The sequence below is a fragment of the Fusarium oxysporum genome, chromosome IV, assembly GCF_013085055.1.
Source record: "Fusarium oxysporum Fo47 chromosome IV, complete sequence".
NCBI classification, from domain to species: domain Eukaryota; kingdom Fungi; phylum Ascomycota; class Sordariomycetes; order Hypocreales; family Nectriaceae; genus Fusarium; species Fusarium oxysporum.
In genome coordinates this window covers 3,917,861-3,932,302 of record NC_072843.1, presented here as the reverse complement: position 1 = coordinate 3,932,302, position 14,442 = coordinate 3,917,861, and the positions used below count along the sequence as shown (strand labels likewise).

Here is a 14,442-nt window from a genome sequence, read left to right as displayed (position 1 = left end):
CATCATGGTAGCGCTTATCGTAGGATCAAGAGAGTTTGAAAATATGACAGAAAACTCTTCAGTACTAATTTGCTAATAACCTGCCTGTACCTTAGCGTGTTCCCAGACTTCATAAGACGCCCTAGGATCTGACTGAACACGCAGTTTCCGATTCTCAAAAGGATGAAAAGGTTGTTGCTGACGTATTTGGCTGAGCCACGATGGATCATGGTAAACACTGATACTCAGCGCATTCTATTGAAGAAGTTCACTGGGCTATCCGGATGTCTTTGAACTAGAATATAGACTGATTATCATGGACTGTCAATGATTTTGATGTTGTATAATCGTTCAGATTACCCTACGCTACCAAGCAACTCAGATTCGCAGGGATAATTCCAGTCCCGCTTATCAGGACGCTAACAGTAAGAGGAGTTATCAAGCCAGCCAGAAAGCCACCAAGTAAACAGACCTTTCAGAACGCGGAAAATTTTGATCCCCCTAGGCTTTCTATTATGCCTTGGCACTTAGACCACACTTATGGAAAGCTGATGAATCGGTCACACAAATGTAATGAGGCACTGCTTGATGATCTCGCGTTAAGACGAGCTAGCGATGCGAGCCAGCCAATTAGAGGCAGGACGGAATATCGTAACTGCCAATCATGCAAAGTCTAAAATTAAACTCGTGCGAAACTTCGGCCGAAATAGCTGCTGATAGTTTTATCAAAACTTGGAGACTCATTCTGTGTTTCTTGACTTCCATCAGTCTCTTTTGAGAGAAACCAGCATTATTTTCTGCATACTCAAAGCTGAAGTCGTACGATAATTCCGAATATGCAGAGGGCCGATATTCCGGCACTGATTTAAGCTTATGTTGCAACCTTATCTATTCTGGCTAAATGCCGCCCTCTCAGGGCTGTCCCCAAGAATCCTAAATGCGAGGTCAATCTGAATCTGGCTGGTTCTTTACGTCGTTGTGGGATGGGTTTGTTAGCTTTCAATCTATGACTGTGACATTTCGCTGCGACAATGTCGACTTTAAGGGTTTGTAAAATCCCGGCCCATCTAATTATATAACTCTCCTTACAACCTACGCCCAATGGGTCACCGCTATAGACTGCTACAACCAAACCATTCACTTTAACTCCCTCCACGGCGGCGAAATAGGTCTCATCGAAGAAGTTCTCAACAGCACCTGTAACTCGTCCCAAAGCGGCTAATAAAGCCACCAACCTCCTAATATTGCGGCTCCGCAGTCTGCACAAACCTTAACTGCTACCTTGAATGTATCGACCTAGGCGACCCCATCGATGAGACAAACAGGTAGACTTGACTTGGCTGCGACCAGGGCTGCTTCAAGCCTCCCTAGGGTGTATTTAGCCACATCGATTGGGCTATTGAACTCTGTATTGGCCAAGAGACCGAAATTGACATGAAAGATTCAGCATGACGTTGGCTGGTTATCAATCTGGAAGTAAGCAGAAGCTCCATGGTATTTGGCCCCAGCTGAAAATGCATGCCAATATCTCTGTGTTTTAAACCAGCCCCTCGCGAAACACCACTCAAGATTCCATCGTTACCTTCAGTTCCTGTATTATTAAAAAACCCATTGCTAAGTGATATGATCATCATTCGATTATCACCGGAAATACAAGTGTTTCGAGACATTATATCCGCCCGTTCCCAGCAGTAAATCTTAACACTGCAAAATATGCCCCCAAAACAGTCCGTCTATAGTAACCTTGTTAAGAATCGATGAAACATGTGTCGTCTTTGAAGCGAAGAAAAACCCACCCAGGTCGGCCCGCTTACACGACCCTGGGCGTTTAAACGTGCCCCCTTCACACAGCCTCCACTTTGTCTTTGATACAGGGGCCGTAGCAGAAACCCTCGCCAGCGAACCTGACAATAAAATATCGATATTTTTCGGATGCGAAAAATGTATATATACTCATACGACGTAGGATGGGTGAGTTGTTGTTTTGTCGTCATCAGCTTCAGCTTCTACAGCAAAGTCTTTTCTTCTAGGTCCTGGTGATCGTTTTTTCTTTTCTTTTCTCCACTTTACTATTCTTTGTGCCGGCACATTTCTTTTTACCTTATCTTTTAACTGTCAAGATGCATTCCTTCAAGAGCGTTCTCTTTCCTTCCCTTTTTGCTTTGGCTCATGGGCACTCTGTCATTCTCAATGCCCAAGGTCTCGACACTTCTCCTGCTAGTGTAGGATTCCAAGGTAAGCATGATACTCCGAGTGAATGATTGGCTTGGTGTTAATCAGATCGTCAGTTGATCCCGAGATCGCCCGCAACTGCATCACTATCAATCCTTGCCAGCAGGATGCCACTATCATTCGTGATGCAGAGATCACTGCCAACATCGTTAACCAGTGTGGCCGCACTGAGCTGTCTGGTAACATTGATGTCGGCGAGAACACTGAGAATGCCCTTTCCGCTGGCAAGGTCACTCAGGTTGAGGCTGGTGGTGAGCTCACCGTTACCATTCATCAGGTCAACGCCGATGGCGCTGGTCCATACGTGTGTGATCTTGATGAGAGCAGCAACACCAACACCAACATTCAGGTAAGACATCCGCAATGACAGCAGTTTAATAGCTAACGCTGGTTACAGAACTTGACCGTCACAAATAACGTTCCTGGAACAAACGGTCTTTCTCAGGTTAAGACCCAAGCTTTCAACATCACCGTCAAGATGCCTGATGACCTCAACTGCTTTGGAGGTAAGCATGCTCAAAGCCCATCACAACTCAACGATGCCTAACATCAAATAGCTTCCACCGGTAACATCTGCACCGTACGATGCCGTAACAACGCCCTCGCTGGTCCCTTCGGTGGCTGCTTCGCCGTTCAGCAGGCCGATTCCGACAAGAAGACCAACACTCCTCAGAACATCAAGACTACTCAGCAACTCCAGGCTATTAATGCTCAGGTCCTCCAGAACCAGAAGGACTTCCCTGACTCCGTCAAGGCCAACGAGAACGCTACCGACGATGAGGCTGATCAGAACAAGGCTGCCGTTGACGCTCTTCTTGGTAACACCATCGTCACCTCCGCCTTTGCTACTGAGACACCCTCTGTTGTTCTTGGACGACCTCCTGCGGCTACCGAGACAGGTGCTGGAGGCAACGGTGACAACAACGGCAACAACAACGGTGGAAACAACGGCGGTAACGGCAACAACAATGGAGGTAACAACGGCGGTAACAACGGCGATAACAACGGCGGTAACAATGGCGGCAATGGCGGTAACGGACAAGGTCAAGGCAACGGCCAGGGTAACGGACAAGGCAACGGTGGTCAAGGCGGCCAAAACGGCGACAACAACCAGGGAGGTAACGGTGGTAACCAGGGTGGCCGTGGGGGTTTCGGAGGTGGCCAGGGTCGAGGACAATTTGGTGGCGGCGGTAACTTTGGCGGATTCGGAGGAAACGCCAAGCGAGCTGCTTCTAAGCTCCGATGGGCCAAGCGATTCTTCACCCAAGAAGATACCATCTAATTGATACTTGGATGAGTGAATAAAGGAAAAGAATATTGGAACACCGGGAAGTAGATGATGGGATAGCCATAGGATGAGGAGAGAGATAGACAATAAAGATGATGTACCAAAACAAGACGAACTTGGCTGAGAGTAAATTAGAGGAGGGCGAGGATGCGGCGATAGGTATGTGGCTATTGGTCGGCTCCCATATTGGTCCAGGATGAGGTCTCAGTAAACTTTAAGAATGAGAAAGAGAACGAGTAAGAGTTATAAAGAAAAGCAGGAAAATTTAAGAACTTAATATCTCTACTAATATTACATTTTTACTATTTTATCTTTAATTATATACTTTTAAGCTTATCTGAATATTAAATCTCTAGAAACTAGTGGTATAATACATTAAACTAGGGTTCTATCTCACTTGCCTTACAACTACCATAGCTCTTAAGTAAATCCAGTAAATCGGTAAGCTTTTCTTCATATTCTAACACTTCTATTATTAAAATCAGATAATTATTAGTATATAATAGTCACCTCTTAGAATAATCTTATTAGGGATATATACTAACCTGACTTTGACATCTTCTCTCTTGCCCTTTCTAGACTCAAAGGCCAAGACTTTAATAGCGAATCTAGTGGCGTCTCTGGTGGTATTTCCCTTCCGCTTGCACTCGGCCTACTCTTGTAAATAGGATTCACTTCAACTCCAGCCTCTAGCAAGACTTGAGTACTCTCGAAAAGTTCGTATTCAACTGCATAATGCAATAGTGTTCTCCTTGACGCCGTTTGCGTTGCAGCTATGGCATCCAGAGCCATGACTGCATGCTTGCGTAGAATTCTGGCTAATTGCTTGTCCTGTCTCCCAGAACATAACATGTTGAAAAGCGGATATTCGCCCTCCTCTAGACTCCAATTGGGCTTCTCAGGTTTGTCACTGATACTAGCTCCATTATCAAGAAGCACTTCAACGGCAGACGTTCGGACGGAATGGGCTTGGGCTAGGACAGGTGTAAAGCCATTCTCATCACGAACATCGATCCGCGCTCCGTGGGCCAGCAGAAGCTTGATAGCGCGGATCTGGAGGTCTTCATTTTGTGTATAGTTGGGCCCAAAGCCCATCAGAGCTGTCCGCTTATCATTTCCAGCCATGTTCACATCTGCGCCTGCTTCAATCAACTCCTCAGCCATTTCAAGATTTCCTACATAGATAGCAAGCATCAGGCAAGTATTGGTGATTTGTCTATCAAATGGAAAAGGGATCCACGAAACTGATAGTTGGTTGATATCAAACCCATACCTCAGAAGTGTATCGACCGTGTTTCGTATCTTGGCCCGGTCAAGTGATCTAGGACCTCTCATGACAGGATTATAGAACTGATTTTGGGTGCCTATCCAGCGGAAGTCCCCCGCGATTAGATGATGAAAGACTCCAATCCCATCCTCAAGGATCTGAGTGCCCCCTCTTGAGTTATTCTCGAGAAGGAGTTGCAGAATACCATGATCCCAGTTTTGGACAGCTATTTCCACAGCACTTGACCCACCAGAGGCGCCAAGAATAGGTTCTTCAGGCAATACGTCATCAAGGGACCGCGGACAGAAGAAAGCTATGCCTGTCGAGAGTATAAACTGTTTATGGCCATTCGGAAGCCAAGGGTCGGCGCCGTGTCTCAAGAGAGCCTTTACTGCTTCTGCGCTGGAGAACTCGACCGCCCAATGTAGGGGACTGCCCACTGGAGTCACAAATGGGTAGTGAAGCATTTTATGGTCGCGAGTCGATAAAGCATTGACTAAGGCGCCGTTCTTCACAATCGCGTCTGTTACAGCTGTTATTTGATCGGGGTGAAATGCAAACAACCAGTGAAGACAGGATGGCCCGTCTCCCCTTGACTGAATTGTTGGATCTGCACCCTCATGGAGCAGAAATATAACTGTTTCAAGGGATCCGCACAGGAAAGCACGATATAATGGAAATTCGCCCAAGTAGTTGAGACTGTTGACGTTTGTCGAGCTCGTAATTCTTTTGAGAATCTTGAGAGCTGTAGGGCTATTGAATGAGCAGAGTGCATGGATAAGACAGTCGCCATCTTTGTTTAGAGCGCGAGTCGTGGACACTCCCTCGCGGATAATCTCGAGATCGAAGTCAATTAAATTATCCAAAGTAGATGGTTTCATGAGTGTAAAATGCTGGTTGAAGCCGCCATTTCTTTGGAATATCTTGATGGCGTTGTCAAAACGAGAAGGGTCCGTCGAGCGAGCCTTGGTAGAAGACGCCAACGCCCCTGTGGCAATAGAGCTGAATAGCCAATCCTGTCTGTGGACTTGGATTTCATCATCAGGTTGAAAACCATAGCGGTCGTAATATGAGAAAATGAGGCCTTGAGCTTGTATTACGCCGCTGAGAGCAGCTTTGCGAAGAAGTCCAAGCCAAGTATCTTTCGTCAATGGATCGAGGAGTCTCTTGTTGATGAGATCTTGGGAGTTCATGAATAGTCCAAAGACCTCTTCTGCGGATAGGCTGTTTTCATTCTGGCAATAAGCAGATAGTAGATAATTGGCCATCGCGTCGCTGAATACAGGCATCTGCCAATCCCATGGTGAATAGTTGTCTACAGCATCAGCCTGGAACTCGAGATCTGCAACGCCCTCTTCAGTATCTCCATCGTTTCGAGTACCCCTGTGCGTATCGGCTTGATGGCCCTTGTTCCTGTCATTGTCAGCAAATTATTCTGCCATTCAGGATTGGTTACTCACACGACGGCAGCTTTTCCGTCCTTTGATCCCAAGAGACGCACGACCGCAGCATCGCGTTCTTTTGCATCCTTAGTCAGACATGCTTCTGTCAACTGGCAGAATTTGTCCTTGAGCGCTTCTGGGATATCACTCTTGTTCCGAAAGTCCTGTAATGCCAGCTCAAGAGCTCTGTCTCCCTCGCTACCTTCTGGGGGGGACGTCGTTTGGCACAGGGTGAACCACGTTATGAGGCCAAAGGAATACATGTCGATGCTGTCTAGATATTCTGGATCTAGCGGTTCCCCATTCTCATGATACAGACGGAGCTCCGGAGCCCTCCACCCAACTGTACCTCTACCACGCAGGGAATTGGTTCCAATTATACCTGCGCCACCTCCAAAGTCGGTCAATCTGGCAAGCCAGCGTGCGTCTTTTTCATATATGAGAACATTTCCAGGCTTTAAGTCGCCATGAATAATACCGACGTCGTGGATAGCCCAAAGCGCAGACGAGATATCAAAGATAATTGCCTGTCGATTTCTAAATGTCATGGGCACATCGTCCTGAATAAACTTTTCAAGGTCTCCATTTGCCAGCTCCAGTGCAATAAAGGGAACCCGATGCCAAGTTATATCAACCCCCCAACCAATCATGTGGACGATATTTGGATGATCTCGTAGGGCCGGATGGCGCAAGGCTGCAATCTCTATAATCAAGTCGTAGACCTGCCTGCGGATGCTATCCGAGGACAGATCCAGCTTTATCCTTGCATTAAGCAGAAACCTGGGGTATTTGATAGCTGCCAGGATCAGTTGCCGAGAATCATCCGGCGGGACAATGGTTGCTTGTCGTACGATGAATTGAGCGCCAGATGCAACCTCACCCTTATCGAAGATGAAGTCGAATGGCCCAGGTACATGCAGCTCTGCAAAGACTCTAGATAGCTCAATAATAGGAAGATCACGTCGGTCACCATTCTTTGGCTCAGCTTCGGTAAGACTCAGCTCCTTAAGACTCGGAGCATTTATGGAGAGGTTGGTGATGTAGGCGGGGAGGGAAACATAGCCGGCCTCAATAGAACCAGATTCCATCGTGGCTTGGGCTCATTAATCTTGCACAAGTAGAAAATGGATTGTATCAGCTTGGGCTCATTAATCTTGCACAAGTAGAAAATGGATTGTATCAGCTATGTGAAGCTGAAATATCAAGGTGAGGACAGCCTGATGGTCTGCATTGGTGCCTAAGATCACTTGTCTCAGCCATGATAACCCCGCACTCCAAATGATTATGTGACACAAGGTAGCTCAGCTCTGCTTTCTCAACTTCGACTACTCGTTCATCGATTATTGATCTTATTTCTCCGAAATCATGGCAGATCTGGCTCTTGGTATTGCTGGCCTAGTAGTAGGCGTACCAGGCCTGATCCAGGTCATTGGTCTTCTCGGAGACGCGGTGCTAAAAAGGCTTGGGCACTACGACGACAATTATCAGAGGCGGGTCAAGCTACTGATCAGAATCAGCAAGTCGCAGACGCAAGATTTGCTGCTGTATCTCGAGAGACTAGGTGACAAGGCTCCAGAAGCTTTAGTGGCTGAAGTGCACGATATGTTTCAAGCATTGCGTGATACACTCGAACTACTTGTGACTATGCTTCCAAGCGTGGGCATAGACGAAGCTGCAGTCGTGCGGACAAAATTATCAGAAGCAAAAAAGGCCAGCATAGATGCTGAGGTCGCCAAGATCGAAGAGTGGAATAATAGGATCTTGAAACGAATGATCGTGTTGAAGTTCTTCGGTAACCTCAAGGCACTACCACCAAATTCAGCAGATGATGAAGTGGCTCCGTCTTTACGCAAAGTGGAAAAGCTTCGAGATTCGATAAAAGAATCACTTGACAAGGCGAAATCCGATTCTACCCTATTACTCAATCCCCCAGAAGAAGCAAGTTGTACTCTGCTCCCAAACTCAATCCTGCAGCTCAAGACTCCAAAGACTGGCGGGCGGCCATTCCTTGCTGAATGCCGAGTATACAGTGACAATGCTTCGGAGCGGGAAATACAGCAGCATCGACAAGTCATTCGAGAAGTTGCGAGAATACTTCGCCAAGCTGATCCGGCATTTATGGGTCTTCTTAACTGCAGCGGGTTTCTCTGGGACTCGCTAGACTGTAGATTTGAGCTGCACTTTCCGATCACCGAGAATATGGAAAACCCAAGGTCTTTGCTTAATTTGCTTCTCGACCCGATGAATAAAAAGGCCAGGGCAAAGCATCCTCTCAACCATCGCATTTCTCTGGCAAAAAGCGTTGTGGTAGCTATCTTTATTCTCCATTCAGCAGGATTTGTGCACAAGCAGATACGTCCCGATAATATCGTTATCTTCGATAAAGATCCGGACACATCACTATCAACGGGGACAGTAGACCCAGCTAAGCAGATTTACCCGTATTCAATCGGTACACCGTTCCTTGTAGGCTTCGACAACGTTCGTAAAGTGGACGCAGCCTCACTGATGCTACCTATCGAGGAATGGGAGAAGACAATATATCTTAGTCCTGAACGTCAACGACTCCAACCAGGGGATGAATTCAACATGCGGCATGATCTCTATAGCTTAGGTGTTGTTTTGCTCGAGATTGCATTCTGGGCCTCCTTCCAAGATAAGAAGTCATCTCAGTTAGGCAAGATTATTTGGAGAGACGCTGCTCAGTCTCATCTTTGTGGACCAGAGGAGTTGAAAAAGATTTATGTGTCTCTTGCCAAAGGATCTGTACCGCGAGTTATCGGTCAGAAGTATGCCGATGTTGTTATGGCTTGTTTAACCGGGTTAGAGTCTGAGAAAGATATGTTAAACGAACTGAAGGACAAGGATGGAATTATAATAGGAACAAGGTATATCTTGGAAATTATAAAAAAGCTAGAGGAAATTTCATTATAAGGAGCTCAATATACGAGATTTAATTTACATATATAATTACTTGGTTAAATTAATTTCTAGTATTACTCTACTAAGAGGTCTATATATGATATAATAAATAAGTTTTGGACTTGATAGTGAATAAGGGGAACGTTCTTAACTCAACAGCAGGTATTTTAACTCTTGATTAAACTTAAATCAACTTAACTTATCTAGTATTTTAACCTCCTTACTTATAAAGCCAGTAATTCAAATAACTAAACAATACTAAGTTAATAAATCTGCTTTCTCCTTAACTATATTAGGATTCTCGGAAGAATATGCTATAACCCCCTTCCTTCTTAGATAACCTTTAAAGCTAGTAGAAGACATTGATTCAAGGCAGGAGTTGTCGGGACGCGATTGGGAATGCTCAAGATAATCGTCTGGTACTAATACCGGGAATCCATCTCCATTTTCTTTTTAAGTTGGATAATGAAAAGGAAGAAAATGTATTGATCTCTCCACAGTTACGACTTCTGTCTACGACTAATAGTACACGGGATGTCTTTGTGATACATGAACCAGGAGTTATCATACTTCCATCTATGGTTCGGATCAGTAATACGAACCTATATTTTGGGTTAATACTTGAACTCGATAGCCTGGGGAGATGATCAGACTTACGTCAAAGTTCACATAAAGCGTAGCAAACATCTTATACATCTCCAACTTGGACATGTGTTTACCCATGCAAACTCGTGAGCCGTGTCCAAACATCATCTCAGTACACTCGTGCATTCGTCGTATGCGTTGAGCATGTCCCTGTTCAGATTCACCTTTGCTGCGAAGCCATCGCTCAGGTCGGAAGGTATCGACATCTTCACCAAAGACACCAACATCGCGAGTGATTACGCAAGGATTGATGCCGACTTTTGTTCCAGCGGGAATGAAGCGACCGTCTGAAAGTTCGAGGCCTTCCTTTGGGACTTCGCGCTCAAGGATGAGACCGACAGCTGGCGAGATTCGCATAGACTCACGCATAACTGCATCGAAATAGGGTAATTGACTGATCTCCTTCCATTGGGGAACGGGCAGAGTCAAGTTGGCAGAACGGAGCTCGGCGACCATTTTCTCGCAGACAGAAGGATTCTTCAGGAGATGGTAAGCAGGAGCACGCATAGCACCAGCTGTTGAGTCGCCGCCAGCCAAGACATTGAGCATAAGCCAGTTCAGGATCTGCTGGTCATCAACATAGTCAACAGTCTCTTTCAAGCTGTTGTACTTGTCGATGAAGAGGTCCACTGGTTTACGCTTGGCGGCGCCAGAAGCCACCTGCTGTTGATACTCTGTGAGAATCTTGACGGTGTACAATACACCATTGACAAGAGGGCGAGGGCCAATGCGCCAGATAGGATTCTTATCCAACCACTCGTCAAGCCACGGGATCTGACTGATGGGTGTGAAATACTTGAGCCCAGCCGTGCTCTCGGCAATGATGTTCTCGACATCAGCAGCTTGATCCATGAAGCCATAGTTGCGGCCAAAGCTAATATTGGCAGCTGCGTCCCAGGCGTAATAAGCGACCCATTCATCCATCTTGCAGACATAACCAGTGCTGGCAAAGCGATTGTCCAGGTGAGTAATCAGCTCACAGAGAGTCTCGTCCATGATGGGCTCAGCCTCCAGCATCTTGGGGAGGGTCCAGAATCCCCGGATGGGTTTGGTGTATTTGGTGTGAAAGTCTTCATCTGCAGTGTTGAAAATGTTCTGCATGCGCTGGCCATTGACGACAACATCATTGGGGCGATACATATTAGTCTGGCAAAGTCAGAACCCGTTGAACAAAAAGGACTCTCAGTCTACCGAAGGAACATGCACAACTCGATGGGTATCACTGCAGGGTGCTTACTTTTCGCCAAGGGTTTCTCGTCGTGTAAATGACACGAATCAGATCTGGGTCACTGATACTGATCGTATTTGGACCAACCCGCACAGCAGAGCCCCATTTCTGATGCCATGCTCGCATATGCCCATCAACATTTCCCTTGGTGGCAAGAAACGCCCGATAAAAGTCCGTATACTTTGCAGCAAGAGGGCCAGGAATGCGTCTGAGAGGCGAGAATAAGAGGTCGTAAAAGATACGAGCGACGACAAAAGCAACGCCAACGTACAGCACGTAGCTCAGGTCAAAGGAAGAAAGGGCCATGATCTACAGAGACAACGAGTGCATCTGCGGAGAAAACAAACAGGATATGTCATAAATTTAATTAAAAAGCAGCTGCGGGATGCAGACGCGGGACCGAGCCGGATCTATATTGCTTTTTGCGGAGGGCATGGTCTGACTACTGGAGATGTGTAATGCACTCCATCTCCACACTGTCTTTATCACAGGCAAAGAGAAAAGTGACGCCGTTGAAGAGAATGCGTCTGGATTATGCACCATGTAACAGTACTCCACCACAAACTTGCAGGGTATTTATGCTAGTGTTTATGATATGTCTGAACTCAACGCGGGAGAAACCAAAAACAGAAGCGGAGCAGCCATTGAGGATACAGGAACAGGAAGCGTTCCCTCGCAAGCATGTGTGAAATTGTTGGCTCCCCCACACAAGTATGAGGCTCCATGAAACTTGGCATGCAGTAGCTATAACAAAGAATCCCACGCACACGGTCTCGATTAGCAGGCACCTCGATTGATATTGTCTGAATCGGCTTAGATGAGAACGAGAGAAGAGACAATATCTCACCGGGGAGGCGGGATCATCCTTGTGCAGGTCAGGGGTATCCTTGGAAAAAGGCTGAGCAAACAAAGAGCTTACAGGACTCGAGGCAATATTCGACGCACAGGTAGACAAGCTGAATACAACGGGATATGAGAAGTGACTGTCACGTAATTACTGGCTTACTGTTGGTTCGTAGACAATCTTACACAATAAGATAACGTTGAAGCTAGTGACACGGGACAAGTACGCCGCCATTAGTGCAGGAACTAAGCTTCGACTAACTTTAGACAAGACATCAATTAACATTGATCTTCACGCAACGGTTTCTTCAACACTAAAATAATCAAGACTCTGATTCAAATCAAATCCACTCTGCACAAATTTCTTGCAGAAATTCTCGCGGCCGGCAAATCCACTCTCTGTGGCGAGCCAATATGCAGGAGTATGGCACGGTATCTGATCTATCAGATTCGCGAGGCCCAACAACTCACCGGGATTGGCAGCAATACGGAGATAACAATAAGCGACTCCCATGCTCTAATTTTGTTTACGACCCTGTTGTAACAACTGATATTTGACATATTATGCAAAGCGAACAAACGTCGTCTATTGTCCCCCGCGATTGGATCTGCAGATCGCCTCCGTTGGGGCTCGGTTAACGTATGATTGTGATGGCATTGGTCGTCCCCATAGTTTTCTCTCCTCTCACAGTCGGGATATTCTCATGCCCTCGATTAGATTCGCTACTCGGCGGTTTTGCAGCCCCGTTTTCGACGTTGCTTTTCTCAGCCGTTGTTTCGAGTCCAATGGGCTCGGTCTCTCCCGAGGCCAATCTTTTCCCCACGATGAATATCCTTCTTTCTTTTTTCTTCTTTGTGATACTCGAAATCCTTCATATGGTCTCTTTGAGATGTGACATATACTTGAGAGAACAAAGCTATGTTACAAAAGAATTTGTTTGCCTGCCGGTTTGGTTATTTTCGTATTGTGTATCAAGGTTTGTCCTTGGAACATATAAGACGCATGAATGTGCCTGTTAAAGCAGTGTGAGACAAACTTGTTGGCTATCGATGCGAATATGGCTGCTGCTACGCCTTCTCCTGAGTATCTCGCTGAGACGCGAGGGCCGATGATTCGGACTGTTACTTGGCTTTCTGTGATCTTTCCCATTCTCTTTGTTGCACTTAGAGTGTATACGAGGTTGTTTGTTCGAAAGGTTTTTGGTCTTGATGACTGGGTCATTGTTGTCTCTCTGGTAAGAAGCCAACCTTCTTCAACATATCACAAACTGACAAGCGTCTTTGATAACAGATTCTTCTCATTTGCTATGGCGCCATCATCGAAGCAGCCGTCCAGAAAGGTCTCGGTCGACACGTCGAATGGGTTCTCACCTTCGCCCCTCAAGACGCCGTCCCGGTCGCATTGCTGGGCCAAGTCTCACAGCCCTTCGTCGTCATGTCGTGTGCCTTAGGCAAGACATCCTTCTCCATCAGTCTCATGCGACTGGCCGCACAACGATTCATCCATCGGTTCCTCTGGTTCATCGTTGTCACTATGCTTACGCTTCATATCCTCATCTCTATCATTGTCTTTGTGCACTGCAAAGATCCTCGAACAACATGGAACCCGGCTATTGCGAGCAAGTGTTGGCATCCTGATGCCTACCTTGGAGTTTTATACTTCATCGGCGGTAAGTCTGTTCCATACGGTTGGCTGTGTCTAATACTAACATTCATCAAGCTTACTCTGCTGCTACCGATTTCATCCTCGCGCTTCTTCCGTGGGCTATGCTCTGGAACTTGAACATGAAGAACAAGGAAAAGTTTGGTGTAGCCGTCGCCATGAGTCTTGGTGTCTTGTACGTTCTCGTTCCCTGCTATGATCATCTCTTACTAACTCCTCCAGTGCCGGAGCCATCGCCGTCATCAAATGCACCAAGCTCAAAGCGAACGCAACAAGCACCGATCCTACCTACGACGTCGGTGAACTCCTTCTCACAGCCTGTGCCGAGAACGCCCTCATCATCATGGCTGCATGCATTCCTACCCTTCGACCCATGCTTCGCAAGGTCTTTCCTTCATCAGCCAAGTCAAGCGAGAACTCGCATCGCTTGAAGAACATGAACAACATCATGTTCGTTCCCAAGAACAAGGCTGGTCAATGGAGTGCTTTGATTGAGACGGAGGCTCACCCGGATCATACTTCTGACAACCAGAGTGACAAGAGTATTCTCAAGGAACATCGTGGTACGATGAATGGTCAGGGCAATGCTGAGCCAGCTGGTGGGCCTGCTAGTCCAGCACTATCACCCCATATCAGGAAGACCATGTCGGTAAATGTGTCTTATGACAGGAGTAACAGTATGTGATTGAGATTAAGCACATTGTCTCAGTACAGTAGCCATCAATCAAGGGCCTTCAGGAACCTTTACAAGTCAATCAGACTCACACAGAAATTCTCGTGAATTTGTTCATGGCCTCCTTGACCTAGCTGTGAGCACGCCTCCTAATTGGAGCTCAGGGGTCTGTCAAAGTGCGATGCTGTGACCTGCGACTATGAAATCTAGACGTCAATTCATTTGCGGTCTAACAAATTCTAATGCTACAGAAGGTCTAT

General features: G+C 46.5%; 5 protein-coding genes across 5 annotated transcripts; 3 read left to right on the top strand and 2 right to left on the bottom strand.

Moving 5' to 3' along the window:
- The first annotated feature begins 2,017 nt into the window (after nucleotides 1-2,017).
- On the top strand, nucleotides 2,018-3,581 carry FOBCDRAFT_221936 (uncharacterized protein). The gene is made up of 4 exons (XM_054704307.2): nucleotides 2,018-2,214; nucleotides 2,268-2,560; nucleotides 2,609-2,717; nucleotides 2,769-3,581. Exons 1-4 carry the CDS (start codon nucleotides 2,100-2,102, stop codon nucleotides 3,491-3,493), a joined length of 1,242 nt encoding a protein of 413 aa, XP_054560282.1. The 5' UTR covers nucleotides 2,018-2,099; the 3' UTR covers nucleotides 3,494-3,581.
- A 325-nt stretch (nucleotides 3,582-3,906) lies between these two features.
- Nucleotides 3,907-7,326, bottom strand: FOBCDRAFT_159987 (uncharacterized protein; the record flags this gene model as incomplete). Its single annotated transcript, XM_031178247.3, has 3 exons — nucleotides 6,227-7,326; nucleotides 4,045-6,179; nucleotides 3,907-3,968 (listed from the first exon to the last, which is right to left on the bottom strand). Coding segments are annotated over exons 1-3 (3,267 nt in total), but the record flags the coding sequence as incomplete, so codon positions are not given.
- A 247-nt stretch (nucleotides 7,327-7,573) lies between these two features.
- FOBCDRAFT_200695 (uncharacterized protein) lies at nucleotides 7,574-9,236 on the top strand (the record flags this gene model as incomplete). The annotated part of the gene is made up of 2 exons (XM_031178249.3): nucleotides 7,574-9,096; nucleotides 9,203-9,236. The coding sequence occupies 2 exons, from the start codon at nucleotides 7,574-7,576 to the stop codon at nucleotides 9,234-9,236; spliced, it is 1,557 nt and encodes a 518-aa protein (XP_031044136.3).
- A 394-nt stretch (nucleotides 9,237-9,630) lies between these two features.
- On the bottom strand, nucleotides 9,631-11,350 carry FOBCDRAFT_318772 (cytochrome P450; the record flags this gene model as incomplete). Its single annotated transcript, XM_031178250.3, has 3 exons — nucleotides 11,013-11,350; nucleotides 9,788-10,921; nucleotides 9,631-9,732 (listed from the first exon to the last, which is right to left on the bottom strand). Exons 1-3 carry the CDS (start codon nucleotides 11,307-11,309, stop codon nucleotides 9,631-9,633), a joined length of 1,533 nt encoding a protein of 510 aa, XP_031044137.2. The 5' UTR covers nucleotides 11,310-11,350.
- A 1,554-nt stretch (nucleotides 11,351-12,904) lies between these two features.
- Nucleotides 12,905-14,194, top strand: FOBCDRAFT_239282 (uncharacterized protein; the record flags this gene model as incomplete). The annotated part of the gene is made up of 4 exons (XM_031178251.3): nucleotides 12,905-13,081; nucleotides 13,138-13,516; nucleotides 13,567-13,684; nucleotides 13,732-14,194. The coding sequence occupies 4 exons, from the start codon at nucleotides 12,905-12,907 to the stop codon at nucleotides 14,192-14,194; spliced, it is 1,137 nt and encodes a 378-aa protein (XP_031044138.3).
- Between the last annotated feature and the right edge of the window lie 248 nt (nucleotides 14,195-14,442).